The sequence below is a fragment of the Anolis carolinensis genome, chromosome 1 (genome assembly GCF_035594765.1).
Source record: "Anolis carolinensis isolate JA03-04 chromosome 1, rAnoCar3.1.pri, whole genome shotgun sequence".
Taxonomy (NCBI): domain Eukaryota; kingdom Metazoa; phylum Chordata; class Lepidosauria; order Squamata; family Dactyloidae; genus Anolis; species Anolis carolinensis.
This window is the reverse complement of record NC_085841.1, coordinates 169,104,513-169,126,314: the sequence shown is the minus strand read 5'-3', so window position 1 is coordinate 169,126,314 and position 21,802 is coordinate 169,104,513. Positions and strand designations below refer to the sequence as shown.

Genomic DNA, 21,802 nt, shown 5'->3' with positions numbered 1-21,802 from the left:
GCCTTCTGTCAACAGCTGACCAAACAGGCACAAAGAAGAGATATAGTAGTCATGGGCGATTTCAATTATCCCGATATCTGCTGGAAAACAAACTCAGCCAAGAGTACAAAGTCCAACAAATTCCTCACTTGCCTTGCAGATAATTTTATGGTCCAGAAGGTAGAAGAGGCAACAAGGGGATCAGCAACTCTTGATCTAATCTTAACAAATGTGGAAGACCTGATCAATACAGTTGAAGTGGTTGGATCCTTAGGGGCAAGTGACCATGTGCTCCTGCAGTTTGCAATACAAAGGAATGCTGAAACTAAGACAAGTCAAACACGCATTCTGGACTTTAAGAGAGCTGACTTCCAAAAAATGAAGGAATTACTGAGCGGCATTCCATGGACGCCGATATTAAAAAACAAGGGAGTTAAGGATGGATGGGAGTTTTTCAAAAGTGAAATACTCAAGGCGCAAATGCAAACAGTGCCAACAAAGAAGAAAAATAAGACAAGTGCAAAGAAGCCAGAATGGATGTCCAAAGAACTTCTAACTGAGCTAAAGCTCAAAAGTGACATGCACAAGAAGTGGAAAAGGGGAGAAATCACCAAAGAAGAATTCAAACGTATAGCCAACTCCTGTAGGGAAAAGGTTCGCAAGGCTAAAGCGCAAAATGAGCTCAGGCTTGCCAGGGACATAAAAAACAACAAAAAAGGTTTTTTTGCTTATGTTGGTAGAAAAAGGAAGAAAAAGGAGGCGATAGGGCCACTGCAAGGAGTAGATGGGGTGATGGTGACAGGGGACAGGGAAAAGGCAGAACTGCTTAATGCCTTCTTTGCCTCGGTCTTCTCACAAAAAGAAAGCCATCTTCAACCTCAGCAACATGGAATGGACGAAGGATTGGGGGAAATCCAACCCCAAATAGGGAAACAAGTTGTCCAGGAACACCTGGCCACTCTAAACGAATTCAAGTCCCCAGGGCCAGATCAGCTACATCCAAGAGTATTGAAGGAACTAGCGGAAGTTATTTCAGAACCACTGGCAATCATCTTCGAGAGTTCTTGGAGAACAGGAGAAGTCCCAGCAGATTGGAGGAGGGCGAATGTGGTCCCTATCTTCAAGAAGGGAAAAAAGAACGACCCAAACAATTACCGTCCGGTCAGCCTCACATCAATACCAGGCAAGATTCTGGAAAAGATCATTAAGGAAGTGGTCTGCAAACACTTAGAAACAAATGCGGTCATTGCTAATAGTCAACACGGATTTACCAAAAACAAGTCATGCCAGACTAATCTGATCTCTTTTTTCGATAGAGTTACGAGTTGGGTCGATACAGGGAATGCCGTGGATGTAGCATATCTAGATTTCAGTAAGGCCTTCGACAAAGTCCCCCACGACCTTCTGGCAAACAAACTAGTAAAATGTGGGCTAGACAAAACTACGGTTAGGTGGATCTGTAATTGGCTAAGCGAACGAACCCAAAGGGTGCTCACCAATGCGTCGTCTTCATCATGGAAAGAAGTGACAAGTGGAGTGCCGCAGGGCTCCGTCCTGGGCCCGGTTCTGTTCAACATCTTTATTAACGACTTAGACGAAGGGTTAGAAGGCACGATCATCAAGTTTGCAGATGACACCAAACTCGGAGGGATAGCTAACACTCCAGAAGACAGGAGCAGAATTCAAAATGATCTTGACAGACTAGAGAGATGGGCCGAAACTAACAAAATGAAGTTCAACAGGGACAAATGCAAGATACTTCACTTCGGCAGAAAAAATGGAAATCAAAGATACAGAATGGGGGACGCCTGGCTTGACAGCAGTGTGTGCGAAAAAGATCTTGGAGTCCTCGTGGACAACAAGTTAAACATGAGCCTACAATGTGATGCGGCAGCTAAAAAAGCCAATGGGATTTTGGCCTGCATCAATAGGGGAATAACGTCTAGATCCAGGGAAGTCATGCTCCCCCTCTATTCTGCCTTGGTCAGACCACACCTGGAATACTGTGTCCAGTTTTGGGCACCGCAGATGAAGGGAGATGCTGACAAGCTGGAAAGCGTCCAGAGGAGGGCAACTAAGATGATTAAGGGTCTGGAGAACAAGCCCTATGAGGAGAGGCTTAAAGAGCTGGGCATGTTTAGCCTGCAGAAGAGAAGGCTGAGAGGAGACATGATAGCCATGTACAAATATGTGAGGGGAAGTCATAGGGAGGAGGGAGCAAGCTTATTTTCTGCTGCCCTGCAGACTAGGACACGGAACAATGGCTTCAAACTACAGGAAAGGAGATTCCACCTGAACATCAGGAAGAACTTCCTCACTGTGAGGGCTGTTCGGCAGTGGAACTCTCTCCCCCGGGCCGTGGTGGAGGCTCCTTCTTTGGAGGCTTTTAAGCAGAGGCTGGATGGCCATCTGTCGGGGGTGCTTTGAATGCGATTTCCTGCTTCTTAGCGGGGGGTTGGACTAGATGGCCCTTGAGGTCTCTTCCAACTCTACTATTCTATGATTCTATGATTCTATGATTCTAAGATACTAGTGTGTTAACCCATCTTCCTTTCAGATCTGGTCCATGTAGGGACTGGGACAAATTGCTCTGAATATCACATGTGTGTAGGTTAATCTATTATAAAGGCCAAAACACATTTTGGTGCCACAAATGTTAGATCTGTTTTGGGGTATACATGATCTGGTGATGTATTTTGATTTCAATGTAACTACCATGGCTGCATCCTGTGAAATCTTGGATTCCGTAGTGTGGTTCCCAAACTTTGGCTTCAGCTCCCAGAAGTCCAGACTATTGATCAAGCTGGTTGGGGCTTCCAGGAGCTGAGGTCCAAAAGTCTTGGAGGACCTAAGGTTGGAAATCTGCACTTGATGGTTCCTCTGGCTCAAAATTCTAAAAACTCCTCCTTAAACTTCCCTCATTTCCATATGATGTAGCCATGACAGTTAAAGTGAAATCACAGTGTTAGTGAACTGTACAGTGTGGATCTGGGGCTGCTTTGAGCTAGATTTACTTGAGTAAGCTGCCCAAAAATTATTTATTCTCTCGGGTGAAGGATATTCCTAGCTTGGGATCAGAGCCGGCCCTAGGCAATTTTCGAGTGTAAGCAAGCAGCATTTTGGTGCCCCCCCCTCCCGAAACCAATCACTGAAAAATAAAAGGTAGAAGGTAGAGGTGAATAGAATATATATGTGTGATATATATATATTCCCTGCATATGTGTTTGTGTGTGTGTGTATATATATGTGTGTGTGTGTGTGTGTGTGTGTGTGTACATACACACAATGTGGAGAATATGTGGAAAGGTAGATAGATAAGTAGGGAGCCACAGTGGAGGAACCTTCCCGGGAGCAAGGCCTAATAATAATACGTAATAATAATAATAATAATAATAATAATAATAATAATAATAATAATAATAAATCATCCCTTGCAATATCCAAGATGGCTCACTGCTACAGAATCTTGGGAGCTGTAGTTTGGTATGGTACCATTATTGGCAAAGAAAGCTAAGCTGTAGGAGTTGAAATCCAATCATATATCCCCCCTATAGAATCAATTATATATGCACTTTTAGCTATGATTTATTTTCTATTTTATTGCATTGTATTTTTATTATTGTATATGGCATTGAATATTTGCCTTTGCATTTGGAAGCTGCGCTGAGTTCTTTTGGGGAGAGAGGTTGGGTTAGAAATAAAATAGAATAATAACAATTATTTATTATTATTATTATTATTATTATTATTATTATTATTATTATTAAATATCTGGAGGACTAAAGTTTGCCCATGCCTGCTCTATACTGCACTTTCCAGAACTTTCCAATCACAATCTGCTATTGAGCTGGATACATGATTAAGACATTATTTCCAGCTTACTGAAGTTGGCTGTATATATTTTGGCTGAGGGGGCAGAAATTGCCTTAAAGCCATCTTGTGCAGCTTCAAAAGCCCAACACTTGAGAACATTTTGCACTATAGCCAGATATTTCCAAGGTCGTACCCAAAGGGCTTGGCAAATATACCCTTTTTTGAGATTGATCTAAATCAGGCATGGGCAAACTTCGGCCCTCCAGATGTTTTGGACTTCAACTCCCACAATTCCTAACAGCCAGTATTTGAGAACACAGAAATGCTGGACCACTCTAAAAGCCACCATGTCAGACTACACAGAGAAGCCATTGAAATCCACAAGAAGCACATGGACAATTTCAACAGAAAAGAGGAAACCATGAAAATAAACAAAATCTGGCTACCAGTATTTTTTTAAAAAGCTAAAATCAGGACAGTAAATAAAGAACAACACCCAGAAAATGGGAATTCCAGACAGGAAACAATCAGGGCCAGCTAACACCTCCCAACAAAGGATTCCCCCAGGCAGGAAGCACCCAGGCTTTGAAGCTGCAAGGCTATTCAATGCTAATCAAGGTGACCAATTGCAGCATTCACACTTGCCTCCCACAGACAAGAGTTCTTTCTCCCACCCTGGACCTTCCACAGATATATAAACCCCACTTGCCTAGTTTCCCACAGACGTCCAAACCTCTGAGGATGTCTGCCACAGATGTGGGTGAAATGTCAGGAGAGAATGCTTCTGGAACATGGCCATAGAGCCTGGAAAACTCATAGCAACCCAGCCAGTAGGCTGTTGCTGAACAACCTATGAACTTTTAGCATTAAACGAAAAAAATGCCCAGGATTTTCTCACTTTACACATGTTGGCATGTCTGGAGAATAGAATGCTTCTATACCAGGCAAGGGCAAACTTTGCCCATGTCTGGTGTTAGGAACTGTGGGAGTTGCAATCCAAAACAAACTGACAGAAAATTGGGAGTTGTAGTTTGGCATGGTACTGGCTCTCTTCTGCAGGGAAGGCTAGGGACTTAGTAAAACTACAACTCACATGATCACATGGCACTGGATCTGTTGCAATTGAGCTGGTCCAATAATCCTTTCCAGGAGCTCTCCTTGAGATATCTCTTAAAGGGATATCCTCTGGCTCTAAGGACTCCGTTTAAGAAAGGCTTGCCTGGCTCTGGTGTTCCCCTTTAAGCTTGGCTGTAGTTTGGAAACCAAACGGGCGGCTCCAAGGCAGGACGAGGAGAAGGCCAAGCGCAGACAGGCATGTCTCTTCTCTCTTCTCTTCTCTTCCCTCCCTCCCTGCTTCTCTCTCTCTCTCTCTCTCTCTCTCTCTCTCTCTCTCTCTCTCTCTGTGACTTCTCAGAGAGAGAGAGAGAGAGAGAGAGAGGGAAGCAGGGAGGGAAGAGAGAGAGCCATGCCTGCCGGAAGGCTTCAACTGAGCCGGAGGGGGGGAGGGGGGAGGGCCACAACTGCGCCCCAGGGGACCGTGCGCCCCAAGCGGGGGCCTCACTGGCCTCCATGTTGGACCGGGCCTGCTTGGGATTCAAGTTTTACTTGTTGGTTCTACTTCTTAATTTACCTCTGGGATTAGTCACAAACACTGCATCCATCTGTAGAATTGAAAGTTTCAAAAAAGTGCAAAAAACCAAAACAAAAACAAAAAACAAATTACTCAGGGCTTAGGAACTTGCCAAGATTAGTGCTGCTTTTTATTCCAATGTATCTCTTTTGTCGCTGACTTAGATTTAGATCAGTCTCATTTAAACAGCCCTTAAGTTAGTCTTGATTTCAGTAGGCCCATGATAAGTTTGATTAAGCATGTCTTCAGCCCAATATGTTGTCCAGTTTTTATTTGCATTGCAGATTGTTGTATTTTTCTACTACCAGTACTTTAAAGATAGGGGTGTGATAATTTTGTATTCTTTAATTATAAATACATTTTTCTTCCTTTTCTGTCTGCTGAAGTTACGGTTTGAAGTGTGACCAAAATTTGTACACCGTTTTTTCAGTTGGAAATGTGTGTGAAAAGTATTATGGAATGCAAATTTTGTTGAAAGAAGATGGCAAAGGTCTGTATCTCCACTGCCAAATAATGCAATTTGAACTGCATTTTATGGTTGGTGTAGACCCATATGATTCAGTTTGAACTGCATTATATGTGGAGATATAATTTCCTCACCCCTGTCACCTTTACATGGGCCTGATAATAATTTGAAGATAATCTATTTGTTTTAGGCAATGTTATTTCTGAATCTGTTGAACAGCCTCATGAATTACTAAGAGGCAAACTCAAATAATTTAAGAAATCAGGACTCACCAACATGGGAAAACATTCATAGAATCATAGTGCTGGAAGAGACATCATGGGCCATCCAGTCCAACCCCCTGACAAGAAGGAGGAAAATCGCATTCAAAGCACCCCTGACAGATGGCCATCCAGCCTCTGCTTAAAAGCCTCCAAAGAAGGAGCCTCCACCACAGTCCGGGGGAGAGAGTTCCACTGCCAAACAGCTCTCACAGTGAGGAAGTTCTTCCTGATGTTCAGGTGGAATCTCCTTTCCTGTAATTTGAAGCCATTGTTCTGCGTCCTAGTCTCCAGGGCAGCAGAAAACAAGCTTGCTCCCTCCTCCCTATGACTTCCTCTCATATGTTTATACATGGCCCTCATTATGTATCCTCTCAGTCTTCTCTTCTGTAGGCTAAACATGCCCAGCCCTTTAAGCCGCTCCTCATAGGGCTTGTTCTCCCTTGATCATTTTAGTCACCCTCTTCCGGATAAATTCCAGCTTGTCAACATCTCCTTACAGTTGTGTTGCCCAGAATTGGACACAGTATTCCAGGTGTGGTCTGGTCAAGGCAGAATAGAGGGGGAGCATGACTTCCCTGGATCTTGACACTAGATTCCTATTTATGCAGGCCAAAGTCCCATTGGCTTTTTTTGCTGCCGCATCACATTGTTGGCTCATGTTTAACTTGTTGTCTACAAGGACTACAAGATACTTTTCACACATCCTTCTGTCGGGCCAGGCATCCCCCCATTCTGTATCTTTGCATTTCTTTGTTTCAGCCTAAGTGGAGTATCTTGCATTTGTCCCTGGTGAACTTCATTTTGTTAGTTTTGGCCCATCTCTCTAGTCTGTCAAGATCGTTTTGAATTCTGCTCCTGTCTTCTGGAGTGTTAGCTATCCCTCCCAGTTTTGTGTCGTCTGCAAACTTGATGATCGTGTCTTCTAACTCTTCATCTAAGTTATTAATAAAGATGTTAAACATTAATCAATCGTTTAGAGAAACTGTCAGGTTTCCTGCTTTGTGACTTTAGATTAGGGAGAGAAACAATGTCAATCACTACTGAAATTACATATAGGACTAGGAACCTAGAGAAGGGAAAAGATGGCACAGAAATAATAGTACAAGAGGCAAGGATACAAGATGCACCATCTGAACTTTTAAAAGAAAAGGATTTGTGATTCCTGGGGGGTTATTGGAAACAAAGCATGCAGACCTTACGTTTTGGTATCATCAATTGGCTTAAAGTCCACTCACAGTGATCCCATGGCATATTTTTTCTTGATACAATTGATTAAGAGGGTTTTTCGAATTATGATCATTATTATGATTGTTTATTATTACATTTTTACAATATATACAATGGGTTGTTTTTGCCTTCCTCTGAGGTTGACAGGGGGTGTTTTAACCAAGGTCATCCAGTTTCTATGAATGAATAGGGATTCAAACCCTTGTCTCCCAGTGTCTTATGGCCCTTCCACACAGCCCTATATCTTATATCAAGGCAGGAAATCCTACAATATCTGCTTTCAGCTGCGCTATCTGAGTCCACACTGCCATATATTCCAGTTCAAAGCAGATAATGTGGGAATTTATTTAGCTGTATGGAAAAGGCCTTAATCCAACATTGAAACCATTACACCAAGCAAGCTCAGCAGACCCCTCATTCTTGTTTATTTTTTAAAAGTAAAATTGAAACTGTTGTGGCCTTGGCAAGTTCATTAGGTGAGGAATGCAGCCCAGAGTGGATTCAAGGCAATAATTTTTATTTATTTATTTATTTCTATCCTGCTTTTCTCCCAGATAAGGGGTCAAAGCAGCATTGCCGAGCCTTGGGCCAAGAGACTGCCCACAGAACTAGATCAATGGATCCTGAATAACAACCAAGGGAGCAATCTGCTTCTCCTCACCTTGAGCTCACAATCTTGTCAGATAAGCCAGGGTTCAAAAAAGTGCATGACCCATGACCACCCAGTAAGTTCATAGTTGAGGGTTGAACAGAAGTTGTATCTCTCAAAACAGCGTCCACTATACTACATTGTAGTGCAGAGGGTAATGTACTCTCAGATGTACATCTATATATGAATTAGATGTGAGATGAGCTTGCACATACATTATTTCCTTTATTTATTATTTATTTATTTACAGTATTTATATTCCTTTTGTGGGAACTGAGTATGAGTAGCCCTTTGAGTGTTGTAGGATGATAGCTGACAGCAATGCTAGCTGAGAGCTAATGATGAAGATGACAATCCATCTTCTGGAGATCCATAAAGTAAATTCAAATCATCACACTTCTATTCACTTCTTCATTTAGTTGACCATTTCCTCACTGGGTTTGGTATAAGCCTTGCCTTCTCATGTTGCTTGTCCACCTATGCTCTGCTGTTCATCTGTGAAATGTCGAAGAGTATTTACTAATGTTTTTGCTATTGTGATTCTGGTTCACCTCTCAAAGGGAAATTTGAAAGAGTAAGTTGAGAAAAAGGCTGAGCACAGTCATAGAATATTCTACTATGGTTTAATTAGTGAATCTTATTTGCTCACAGTGCAGACAACTAGGTCTACAACAAAAATCCATGCTTCATTTTTTTAGTATTGTTATTTGTACATCAGCAGACCCGGCCAGTTCTGCATTCTGTGATACAATGGAAAGTGCAAGCATCTATACAATTTTCAATAGCACAGCAAAGCTTTGGATTAGCTTTTTTGGGTTGTTTCACAAGAGTAATTCTCACTGAATAGCTGCCTATCACATGCTTTCTACAGGAATGTGATTGCTTAACCCAGTCCATAAATGTTTCTGCTCTATTTATCTATCTAGGCAGAATTATCCAAGTGAGCAGTACAATTTTCAGTTAGAATGTGTATCCCAAAAGAATACTAATACTACTAGGGGTGTGCAATTTTTTCATTAGCCGTTGTAAGTCAGATCAAATTTGTTAAATTTGTACGTACGACACTCTAAGGAAAGTCAGGGAGTACACCAGAGTTTGAGCAATAACCCAGAACAGTCCCATACTTTGGCCACAGCAGGGATATCAGCAGAGGTACATAGGGATGTGCAAAATTTTTGTTAGCTGTCCTAACTTATCCAATATTTTGCAAAACTTACCCAATATTATCACCAACTGCATGAAAGATATTAAAAAGATGTGAGGGTGGGATTTGCAACAAAAAAAATCAGAATGGGAAAGAATATAGGAAAAAGGGAAACAAAGCGTTAATCTCCAAATTATATACATAAATATATATTAAGCTACAACATGGAGGAAAACAGAGTCAAGACAGTAATGATATCCTGGGCCAAGCATCTAGATAGACCAATAGAATTTGATACCTGGAAATATCTATGGAATAAAGAATTCAAATTTATGCTATCTGGATCAGTTAGGGAGAATCAATATAAAATGTTTTATAGATGCTATATCACTCTAGTAACATTGGCATAAATAGACAAATCACAACAAGGTATTTGCTGGAGGTGTAGTAAACAGAAAGGGACATTCTTCCATATGTGGTGGACCTGTGAGACCATACAGGCATTTTGGGATAAGGTAACTAAGGAGACAAATAAAATGCTATATAATAAGATGAAAAGCCCAGGATTGGGTCTATTATATTTACATAGGGAAAACAATAATCAAAAGGACCAAGAAATGCACCAATATAGCTTTGCCACTGCAAGATTAACCATAGCCAAAGGCTGGAAAGGGGGGGGGGGGAGTTTAACTAAAAAGGATTGGAAGGAAAGATTGTGGGAATATATGTTAATGGCCAAGTTAACCAATAATAAAAGGAATAAAAGTAATGAGGACTTTTTGGAAAAATGGAAGTTGGCTATGACATATCTGAATGTAGAGTCAGTGACATAGAGGAGCTCCTTTAGGAATTTAGGATTACCATGAACAAAGATAGATAAATTGGCTTAAATGCTTCATAGTGCTTCCGTGTTGAAAGCCATAGTGAAAGGTGCACGGTTGTGGGGAAGAGGTTTAGTTCTGTGTGGGATAGGGGTTTCGGGTGACTGTATTGTCTGTAATACATTGTGTGTTGTAGTTTGAATGTTATGGTGAACTCTTATATTAAACAAAAATTAAACAAGAAGAAAGTATAGACTGAAAATAGTGGACAACATGAAGAAATAGCAAGACTAAATGATTTAAGTTACTGATATTAATATGCATTCAATATCAGAAATAACTGGTTGATTGACTAATGTAGATATGCATGTATATATCAAATTTATTGTTACTTGATTATATCTGCTATGACCTGTTGTTCTTTTGTGTATCATAACTATAATAAACTGTTTACCAAAAAAAAAAAAAAGTGATGAGGATGTAGATCAGACAGAGTGGAACTGACTTGACTGAGGCCACCCAGTTCTCAGGTGAGTGGGAAGTCCAAATCAATATGGACATAGTATTGTTTCTATCTTGAACTGATTATAGGAGGTTTGACTACGTAAATTATTCCAAAGGCCACAGCTAAAATTTTCCATTTTCACACTCTTGAAGTATTTCCTAATAAAGGTAACATGAAAATGCAAAAGAGGGGGGGGGGGGAGAGAGAAAATTATCCAATATTTTTCATTTTGGAAATCTTGGAAGCCTCCCAAAGTCAGTTTTATTTTCAGCACAAGCAAGCAAAGAAAAATCAAAAAAGCTGACTTTCCTCTTTAAATTAATGGCCTCTCACCATTAGGAGAAAGAAGCAGCAGGGAGAAATCAGAGTTTGCTGAGAAAAAGTCTGAGAAAGCACAGAATTCTGGGAAATGTAGTTTGGGAAGACAAGGAGGCCTATGCCAAAAATTCAAAAGGCCCTGCCCTAAACTACATTTCCCAAAATTCTGCTCAGCATCAGAAAGCTCCAATCAGGAGAGGGGAGAGCTATTTCCCTCCATAGTAGCAGCCAACCAGAGTTCTAATAAATTGTTGAATCTGCAAAGAGGAGGACTGATTGATTCTTCTACTAAGCAAATCTCTGTGATGGGCTGGGAAGAAATCCCTACATGGAAGTTCTATTGGTTAATATGAGAGGCATTCAATGAGATACATGTTTTGGCTTAAAAAAAAACGTTTTTTTTCAAAACTTTTTTAAAAAATCCCTAAAATCAATAGTTGTAAGAATATTTCTGAAACTTGGGGGGAAATGATCCCCTGTTATCTTGTGTCATTGTACAGAAAATTCAAAGAATAGCTCCTATAGTTTTGTTTTAAAATGTTGATTATAAAAACTTTGAAAATTTCCCAAAAAATCCATGGATAAGTAAAACATTCTGAAACTTGACTGGCTAACAATGGTAAATGTGTTCTACCATTGTAGCAAGTTTCACTCCAACAGCTATAAAAAGGAGGGAGAAAGGAGTCCCCGAAGTTTTTCCACTTGCACAATTACTATAACAAAAAAGCAATGAAATTTTGTTACTCTCGTTATAGTAACAAAATTTTCACTAATGCTACTTTAGAAACAAAACACCAGTGCTCCCTAATTTTGTAATTAATTCTGAAACATTTTTTTCATTGATCACACAGCCCGGCTATATACTCATTTATGTCAATGTCATGTATGTCAAGAGATGTTTTGGGGCAAAAATTGTGGGTTTTGATGTGATCTGTGAATAAGTCAATGGTCATTCCATGGAGAAGTGAAAGCACCAATGGCCTCATGGGGGGTTGGCCACCCTGGCTGCCACTGGCATTTCTCTGCCCAGACATTCAAAAAGGCCAGAAGCTGCATCACAATAGAGAGGTAGGTGTTCTCCCAGGGTGGACTAAGCCTTTACCATTCTACACAAAAAAGGGGATGGTTCCTTTTTTGACAAGAGATAAGGTATGGTACTTCCACTGACTCATGGATGTCAGTCCAGTAATTTTTTACTAATATTTTTATATATACAGTTTTATAAACAGAAGCCTTTACAGTTTACCCAGCAGTTTGTTGTCATTGTTGATGATGCATATTGCTTTGTTTTAGCCATAAAAAATAGGCATATAGTAAGCAGAATTTTCAGAAGAAGAGATACGATAATGGAAAGGAGCTTCTCAGATTCAGTGAAGAGGATTATTAATTTGGACTTTCTCTGGTGCATTTGGCAATTAGTATGAAACTGGTATAGGTGTCACAATGATGTCCAGGTAAGACAGCGCTAACGTCCAAGGGTCAATGAGTTACAAACAACTGGAGGCCTTATTTGTTTATTTCCTACTCATTGGGCACCAACGTTTCAAAAACTGGAGGACCAGGATGATTGGATGATCAAATCAGAGCATAGTGGCAAAAGTATATCCAGCATTTTCTAAGGAAGCCACCAACATCACACTCTCCAATGTCCCACAAAGGATCGTTTAATGTTCTGGCTTCTGGGAGATTAAACCAGCAAAGAATTCTAAATGCTGGAACAGAATATATTACTTAAGCATCCCTGTTGCTGAGCACTGTGATCAAACAGCTGTAATGGAAGCTTCTGTTGTGATGAGACTCTACACCTGTCAATTACAAAATTGTTATCATTCTGTTTCCCACCCATACATCCACACCTCTTCCATAACCCGCCATTTGTCTTGCATGGAGAGCCTGGCAAGACATATCAACCAAGTCTTTGAACCCCACTGAATCTTAATCCCAAATGAAGCTGAGTTTTAGCTTTGATCTCACTTGGAGACTGTCCATATTGATTCAGATAAATTTATCTATGTAATTTAGATCCAGTCTTTCTCTCAAAGGGGGCCAAATCAGCATGGGACTTATTTGATTCTGAATGGACACCTCTAGAAAATGGGTTCTTTTTCTTGTGGAATTGCTTTAAAATTCAATAAGTAGGCATGCGTTTCATAATATTGTAGCAGCATGATAAAATGTGCAAGAAGTGTGGGAGGACGTTGCTGAAGCTGAAAATGTGGGCAACTCTAATTTCCATACTTTCAGGCTTGTTTCTCTGTATACAGCTCTAACATAATTAAATCCTATCAACATCATTTGCATAAATTGTATTGGATGACAATTATATTAAAACACATGGAACAATTCACATAACAGCACAGCTACAATACAATCCCATGCCCACTCCAGTCTGTGCAATTGAGTGGCACTTGAACCCATTTATCATGGTATAGGACTATAGCATAATGTACTCCTTCTTATTTGGTCAGTATACATTACTCAATACTCAGTGGTACTAGTCTTGAGAATGCAATAATTCCATAAAATTTTACAAATTGCCTAGCAGTGATTTAGACTGCAATTTTTACAGCGTCACTCAGAGGATGCATGAAGGTAAGCCTCCTTGAAGATAGTCTCCAGCATTGTATTCAATAGGCTTGTGCATTTCGGCTGAACCTTGATCCATTTCTGCTGGCCGGATACCAGTAGTCCCCCATATTCATTTTTGCGTGCCTTCCGATTAAAAAGCATTCTAGTTAAGATACCACTCTTTCTGCGATCCTCTCCCTTTGGTCTGTGGAAGAGACCTGGGTTTAATGTTTCATTAAAGCTGTTTCTACTTTCTACTCAGGTTTTCATTAAGTCATTTTAAGGAGGCTTCCCACTACCCGCTGGGAAGGGCTTTTCTGTTTCAGGTTTAATGCTTCCTTAAAGCTGTTTCTACTTTCTACTCTAGAGGAGACAGGTGGCAGTACAGTCACTCTCTCCCTGCACACAGCTTTCCATTAAAGCATTTCCTTTAAAAAACCCTCTCTTTCTCATGATTTGCTTTTGCATTGCAAGCCCTGCCTGCCTCTCCCTCCCCTCTCCCCATGCCATTCTGCTTCGGGTTTAATGCTTCCTTAAAGCTGTATCCACTTTCTACTCTAGGTAATTAAATAGACTGAAGCCAGGATGCAACTGTTGAATAGGGGAGGAGGAGCCCTGATCAGTTGCCACATGGTCCCGTTATGGATGAGAAAATGTGATGGCTGGACCCTTGCCATTACAGCCACCCGGTAGAGCCAAATATGTCAGTTTAGCCAAAGTAAAATGGCTAAAATAGATCTGTGCACAAGTCTAGTATTCAAGTCATTTGAAACAGTAACAGACTTGTGAGATGTTTGCCATCTTCAGGATGGATGCACAGCAGTCCAGGAGATGTCGGTTTCCAGTAAAGAAATCACACTCAGAATATGTGGTACAGCTACATATTTTCAGATCCAATGGAACTTGGGTAAAAAGAAACAGTCTCTGTTTTTCTTACAGGAAGCTGATGAAGCTCTGTTGCGTAATTTGGAACTACAGATTGAACTGCAGTTCTTGCAAGATGATGCTAATTCTACAAAGGACAGATACAAGAAGGTAATTGCCTAAAGCTAACAATGGGCCTTTTCTGTTTCATGAAGCTTTATGGCCAGGAAAATGTGCATATGCAGAAGAATATATAATATACAATATATATTTTGGAGTCCACTTGGATGTTTAACAGGTGAATTCATGGCTTTCTGGTATTTTCCTCCACCTCAAGAGAGTTCTTTCACAGGCAGATTGAAGTCCCTGTTGAGCTTCAAGTCAGGACATGGGTTGATTAAATGATTTCCCCAATTTCTGGTTCTGCAGATTTGTAACCTTTAACAGTACAGTCACTCTGCTTGGGACTCTCCACTATTTGCAATGAATGCATTGCAAGTAGTGATATTCCCTACAACAAATTACTTTTTCTGCTAGCAAAATTGTGGAGACATTCCTTTTGAAAAACTTTGCCACAATAGACAACGCTGTAAATTTTTTGTGAAATGTGTATAGGTTTTATAGTGTGAGGACGGAACCATAAGAATGTTGCTGATGTCCTTAGTCATGCAATGTGGGCAAAGGGGGAACCATCTATTTTTACATTTTTAAACAAGAGCATTTCACATTCAGAGCAAACCAAGACCATTGATACAGAAAATTGTGCTAGCTGCTAACTCTTCATCTTGATCTGGCATAGTGTTCACGGAATGGCCAATATAACAAGAATATGATAAAATAACATTTTTTCTGAAGCCTTGCAATGTGTGATATAACATGCCACTTCAATTTGTTTTTACTTACAGTAGCTTTGAGAGAACAACTCTCTTGGAAAGAATCTATAATTAACTTCACCAGAATTTTTGTGCATAATAAGTCCTGATTTTTGAAAATCTTGGTAGTCCAGGACTCTCCTCATCAGGATTTCCTAACATTTATCATGTGGCATCTTATTGCACATTTGACTTGCCTAGTGCCATTTTTGCCCAGCAGTGGCAGGACTTTTCAGAAAGGTACACAAACCGACTACAAATATGCTAGTGAATGTTCAAAAAATTTAAACATAGCAGAGCCAACACAATATACAACGTACCTCTTTAATCCCATTGGTTTGGGTTTATAGAGTTGGCTTTCTACATTTGCACATTTAACTTTTGTGGATTTGACTTAAAATACTCTTTTCTAAGAATCTGAAACAAGGTATGGAAAGTAGGACAAATTTTCTCATATAGAAACTGAGGGAAAAGGAAAAACTGGATCATGCTCCTCACAGCAATATTAGACTTTTTCTGCCAGTTAATTTCTTTAACTTAACAGTTATGCAGGTGAGGCAATTTTGAATCGCCCTTTGAAAAGCTATATATGTATCTCTAAATTTACTATTAAAGGTATGGGACTTCTTTCTGTGAAATAAGGTCTCCTTGACTTCATTGTTCTGTTTGGGCAATATCCATAGCTTGGCATGTTAGTTGGAAACATTTTCCTATAAATTCCATTAAAAGAAAAGAAGAAAGACATAACTTCATAGGGGCAGTGTTCCTTGAAATGAGCTTCCTACTGTGATAATTTTAAAATTTGAGTAATCTTTCTCGACTGCAGGACCTCATGGAAATTCAGACGTATGTCAGCATTTTACAACAGATTGTGCAAACAATCCCCCGGGTGTCCAGCCTGACAGGTGAAGTCAGTGAGGTAAGAATTTCATTTCACTGTGATCACCAAAAAGTTCCAGGTGATTAGGGTGCCCAGATTTTCAGAAATTTGGAAGCAGAAAGAAAGAGACTGAACATTTAGCAAAGTAATGTTTTGAAGATGGTATTGATACTATTTTTCCCTATCTTCATAGAAGCTATACTCAAGAGAGTACTCAAGAGTGCGCAGCAGGAAATGGGAAGTAATATTGTCATGCAAGCAAATTATACTTCTTGTCTGGAAAATCTGTTTAAAAAGAGTGATTAATGTGTATAATACAGTTTCATCAGGAGGGCTTGAATTAATTATTTATAGCATACATGTGATAAGGCAAATATGATTTTCTTTATATGCAGACATTAAATTTATATTTCCTGCAAATTTATGAGCACATATTTCCAAATACATATCCATCTGTATCTGGCAACTCTGGTAAAAATGTAAATCCCAAATGTGTATGTACCTAAATGTGTGCGTGAATACACACATAAACATGCACAAACTTGGATTCCCAGAGCTTTTTGGACCAGAAGGGCAGTCATTCCCTAATGTTTGTCAATGCTGGCTGGGGACTATAGCTCAAGAACTCTTGAGGAGCCCAAAATTGGGGAAAGTTGGTCCACAGTGTAATGGGAAGCCCTACTGCCACTGAAAGCAACTGATCCTCCATATGTTTGGACAACTTAAATATGGTATACTAGCTGTGCCTGGCCACGTGTTGCTGTGGCAAAGTGGTGGTGGTATTGGTTAAAAATTGTTGTGTAATTTTTATTTGACGTTATTTGCATTTTTTATTAATTTTATTGTAAGTTATATTTTTATTTATTATATTTTATTATTTTCTTGTATTATTTTTAGTTATTTTCTGTTATTATAGTATTTTATTGTATCAATTTTTTTAGTGTTTTTTATTATTTTTTATTGGGTTGCTAGGAGACCAAGTTGGAGGAGCTTAGCCTTCTAACTGGCAGCAATTGGATAAAAGCAATTATTCCTCTCTCTAATTAGGACTTTATTTTTCTTTTCTTTTTGTTGTATCAACCTAGAGGCGTGGATGATGGGTTGTGTTGTCAAATTTCGAGGTTGGGGGGCCTGTAGTTTTGTTGTTTTGTGGGTCGCCGTGATGCCATCACTCTTTTATATATATAGATTCACTGCACTGCCCTGGAACGCCTCATTCAGTAGATTTCAGTGAAGGACAATTTCTTGTAAGAGTGGGAAAATTATTTGAAACTTTGTATTCATAAACATAACCACCTTTGTTTAAACCCAAGTGGCTACAATTTAAGTGGTCAAGGCGTCTTCCCACTTAAGGGAGACTTTTGCTGTGACTTCTCCATAGTAAAACTCTTGTTTTGGAGACATTGGTGTGGAAAATGGAGAAGGTGAACCAGTTGCAAAAGTAGGCATTTTTTCAAGTACATAGAAACTATCAGTCAGTGATATCTTCTTTCAGGGTTTTCCAAGGAAGGGATGGCTATGCGTCATATTCACTTAGAGAGAATTGTAGTCCAAAATCACAACTTTTCTGAGCATTCCTTTGAAGCAGTCTCATATCCCAAAGTATGGCACTGGACAAAATAAACCTTGTTTAGTAACTCCCAAAGGGTTGCGCCATTGATTCCAGTAAACAGTGCTAGTTTGCACATAATAGGACCTCAACAGGGTTTTACAGTTCATCATCTCACCTAAACACATTTCTTTTCCAATTAAGTAAAATTTGTGAAACAGGGCTTCTGGAGTGTTCCTGCTGAAAACATGATGACCATCAGAACAAAAATTGGTTTTGTCAAGACCATTTCTCCCAGGGAAATGTTTTTAGCACTTAATGAAATCTCCAATGGTTCTTGCATGCAACCGGGTTCTTGTGCCCTACTTATCTCTGTGTTTTGATCCTAGGAGAGGCTGATAACTGAGAGGAAAATACCCATTCTTCAGGGTCAGTTAGAAGAATACAAGAGTGTCCTTTGCCAGCTCCAGGCTCAAAAAATAAAACTGCAGACAGAGGTATTCTTTTTTCAGAAATGCTGCTGTTTGTAGACTAACTTTATCTGTTTGCCAATTAGCATTTGGGGACTGTGAAATTTGAGAACTGTTGTGTTTCAAAGCCAGAGAGATATCTAAAGAAGCGTTGAATTGATTTTTTTTTCAAGCATTTGATCTTTCTATTTAGTGGACAAGCCTGTTGGGAAATGTGCTATTCAGTGAAAAATGTTCAGAGATTGAAGTGTGTTAACCCTAATTGAGCAAGAAAATAGATTTCAGACTCAAGCTTTTTAGCCAAGAGATTGAAAAGCTCAATTTAAAATAGAGTAAACAGAAATGGTAGAATAAAATTCTATTTATTTATTCCTCATATTTATTTATTTATTTATTTCTAACATTTATATCCCGCCCTTCTCACCCGAAGGGACTCAGGGCGGCTTACAGTAATGGCAGCATTTCGATGCCCGTACAAAATCAGTATCAAAACAATTAATAAGACAATTAAAACTATTAAAAATACAATCTAAATTACAATATATAAATTTAAAACGTAAAATCAGATCCTTTCATCCTAGAGAAACCTCATGCTTTGTCCGTAGTTCAGTCCGTGTCATCTTTGCCATTTATTGATTAAAAGCCTGGGCACACAGCCATGTTTTTAGGGCTTTTCTGAAGCCCAACAAGGTTGGAATTTGTCGCATATCTCTGGGAAGGGTGTTCCACAGCCAGGGAGCCATCATCGAGAAGGCCCTGTCCCTCGTTCCCACCAGCCACACATCCAAGGCAGGTGGGACCGAGAGCAGGGCCTCTCCAGATGATCTCAGGGATCTTGCTGGCTCATAGGAGGAGATACGTTCAGACAAGTAGATTGGGCCAGAACCATTTGGGGCTTTATAAGTCAAAACCAGCACTTTGAATTGGGCTCGGTAACATATCGGCAGCCAGTGGAGCTGGCTTAACAGGGGAGTGGTATGCTCCCTGTAAGCCACCCCAGTTATTAATCAGGCTGCCACCCATTGTACTAGTTGGAGCTTTCGGGCCATCTTCAAAGGCAACCATGCTACTCATGGTTGTATATGATGCCATAAACCAAAGGACGGAGTGTAGTATAAGATTGAAAAAGTCTATGTAAGGTCCCCCAAAAAACATGTTAACTTCCTCTTGTGGATAACCACTCTGTCAAATGCTTGCCTACAGTGACCAGAACTCAAACCAAAGTCAGAGGTTGGAAGTTGTAGCTGGAGTTAGGTGTGTCTTTATCTTCTGTCTCTCAACATACATCCACACATAGATCATGGGCACACATGAAAAAGCAACTAACAGCAGCAAAGAAAGCTGCTTCAGGAATTGCCACTTCAAAGCATTCCTGGGATTGTGGCTCCAAATAGTATTAGTTCACTTACCTCATTTCACCTTTCCATTCAAGAAGTCCTTTCGGTTCCTTGATGCAATGGCTTCCTTGAAACCAAGGGATAAGGTTTCACTGCTGGCCTAGGAGTGTTACAAACCTGACAAAAGATATAAATCTTAACTCTGTCAGGATCACAGAGGTAAAAATTGTATCTTTAGGACTTCATCAGACATGTGGAAGGAGAGTGGGGGAAAGTGGAAAGAACCATTTTATCTTTTCTTCTGGGGTAGCAAGCCATCCCACATTTTTACAGCATTGATGCTCGTTAGCATTATGCCATTATGTCAAGTTATACCCTCTGTGGGGACTCAATTTCTGAAGTGCATGGAAATGGAGTACCAAACAGTGAGATAAAGTCCTTGGACTCACTTTTCCCTTCTGCAGTTTTGTGGTTGGTGGGGTAGTGGGGATAATAACACTGATTTATCTTAATGGTTCTTGTAAGAATTGCAGTCAGAAGTACTTTGAACACTTTAAAAAGTTCACTGTTGTACTTAATTAATAAAACATATGCACATATATCTTTGACAAGTACCCTTTCAAACATGTAGAATATATCCTGGTGGAATGGAAACTACAAGTGCTACTATAATAAGGTTGAACACTATTTGTCAGTACAAGAACATTTGGAGTTTATGGCTCCCATTGTTGCCAATGTTTACACCTTCTTTGTCTTCCCAGCATTTCCAGGTTGCATTTCTAAGATCCTTTAATTTAAGAAAACTTTGCTAGGTCAAGCAAAGTCATCTATCTGTGAATAAAACAGCAAGTGATGCTTTCACTCTTAAGAGAAACAGTTCTGAATGTTTCTCTTGAGACCTGGATAGTCCTAAAGAGAAGTGAGGCATCTTGTGTTGGATTCCTAGCATCTCTTTTCACAGCTTTTAGGAGAAGCTCCACTCATCCTTGGAATAAGAGGGGAATAATCACTGCCTGAATCAACTGGTTGGCATAAGACCCACGGACTCAAAAGGAATTTGTTGACCCAACACAAAAGCTCCATTACACAAACCCCATTGATTGGAGGAGTCTACTTTAGTTGTAACTCACTAGAAATTGAGTACAGGCTTTTGTAGAAGTTACAGAGAAGATTTTTTAGCAGGGAAGCAGATAAGACAGAAATATCAGCAAAAGTCTCCTCCCTTTACTTCTGCCATCTTCTACTTCTGCCAGTCTCATGGGAGCTTTCCTTGTAAAGCATTTATCTCTAGGGAAGCTTACAAAGAACTAGAAAAATCATTGGGTCTTCTCCCATTGGAGAAATGTAAGAGCTAGAAGATGACATTCCATAGTTAACACCAAGGCAGCAGAAGACTGCGAGGTTACAGTCCACCAAGCCACTCACCATGATTAGAGGTGTTATGCAGGTTGAGTTTCTGGAAATCCAAAATCTAAAAGACTATAACATTTTGTTGCTGCCATTTCTACCTTGGAGGAAAGTCACACATGTAGTTTCTACTGAGTTTGAAAGAGATTTTGCCCCACTGTCGGAATCTTTTTACGAGAAAAAGGGAAGAAGAGAAAGGACTCTGTGTCTTGTTAAAAGCAGGTGTCAGGAGAAAGAAAGGTCTAAATGTACCTGGCTGCTGCAAGCTCAGGAATGTTGGAAAGCTCTGGTCAATGGTGGCACATGGAGGGGCAGGCACCATGGAAATAGGGTGCAAGTGATGAGTGTAGTGCAGATTGGCCAGGCAATCAGAGCTTTCCAATATTTCCTGAGCCAATGCATTTGACTTTTATTCTTCCTCCCTGAACACTTGCTTTTCTGATAGTAGGTGTCACTAGGTGAATGAGAGTCTCTTGAGAAAAGACACATTAGTGCTGAATGAGTAGCAACCGCCTTTTTTTGTGTCAGGAGCAACTTGAGTCGCTTCTGGAGTGAGAGAATTGGCCGTCTGCAAGGACGTTGCCCAGGGGATGCCCAGATGTTTTGATGTTTTTACCATCCTTCTGGGAGGCTTCTCTCATGTCCCTGCATGGAGCTGGAGCTGATAGAGGGAGCTGATCCGCACTCTCCCCGGGTGGGATTCAAACCTGGCAGCCTTCAGGTCAGCAACCCAACCTTCAAGTCATGAGGCTTTAATCCACTACGCCACCGAGGGCTCCTAGCAACCTCCCTAATCATGCTTGTCGCTCATTCTCTATGTATATGTAAATGCAAGAAATCTAAATCCCAGGAAAAAAATCTGAAATTTAAAAACCCCTTTGGTCCCAAGCATTTTGGATAAGAGAGACCCAATCTGTGCTTCCATATCAGTGGTTCTCAACCTTTGGGCCTCCAGCTGTTTTGGACTTCAGCTCCCATAATTCCTAACAGCTGGTAAGATGGCTGGGATTTCTGGGAGCTGAAGTCCAAAACACCTGGAG

At 40.2% G+C, this 21,802-nt stretch overlaps 1 protein-coding gene across 3 annotated transcripts in view; it reads left to right on the top strand.

Moving 5' to 3' along the window:
* The window catches only part of bfsp1 (beaded filament structural protein 1), a 45,428-nt gene that overhangs the window by 12,707 nt on the left and 10,919 nt on the right, over positions 1-21,802 (top strand). For all 3 annotated transcript variants that reach the window (XM_016995730.2, XM_062958440.1, XM_003215230.4), the window contains exons 3-5: positions 14,323-14,418; positions 15,946-16,038; positions 17,938-18,045. In XM_016995730.2, coding sequence (XP_016851219.1) covers positions 14,323-14,418; positions 15,946-16,038; positions 17,938-18,045 — 297 coding nt within the window. The remainder of the gene's footprint in view (positions 1-14,322; positions 14,419-15,945; positions 16,039-17,937; positions 18,046-21,802) is intronic.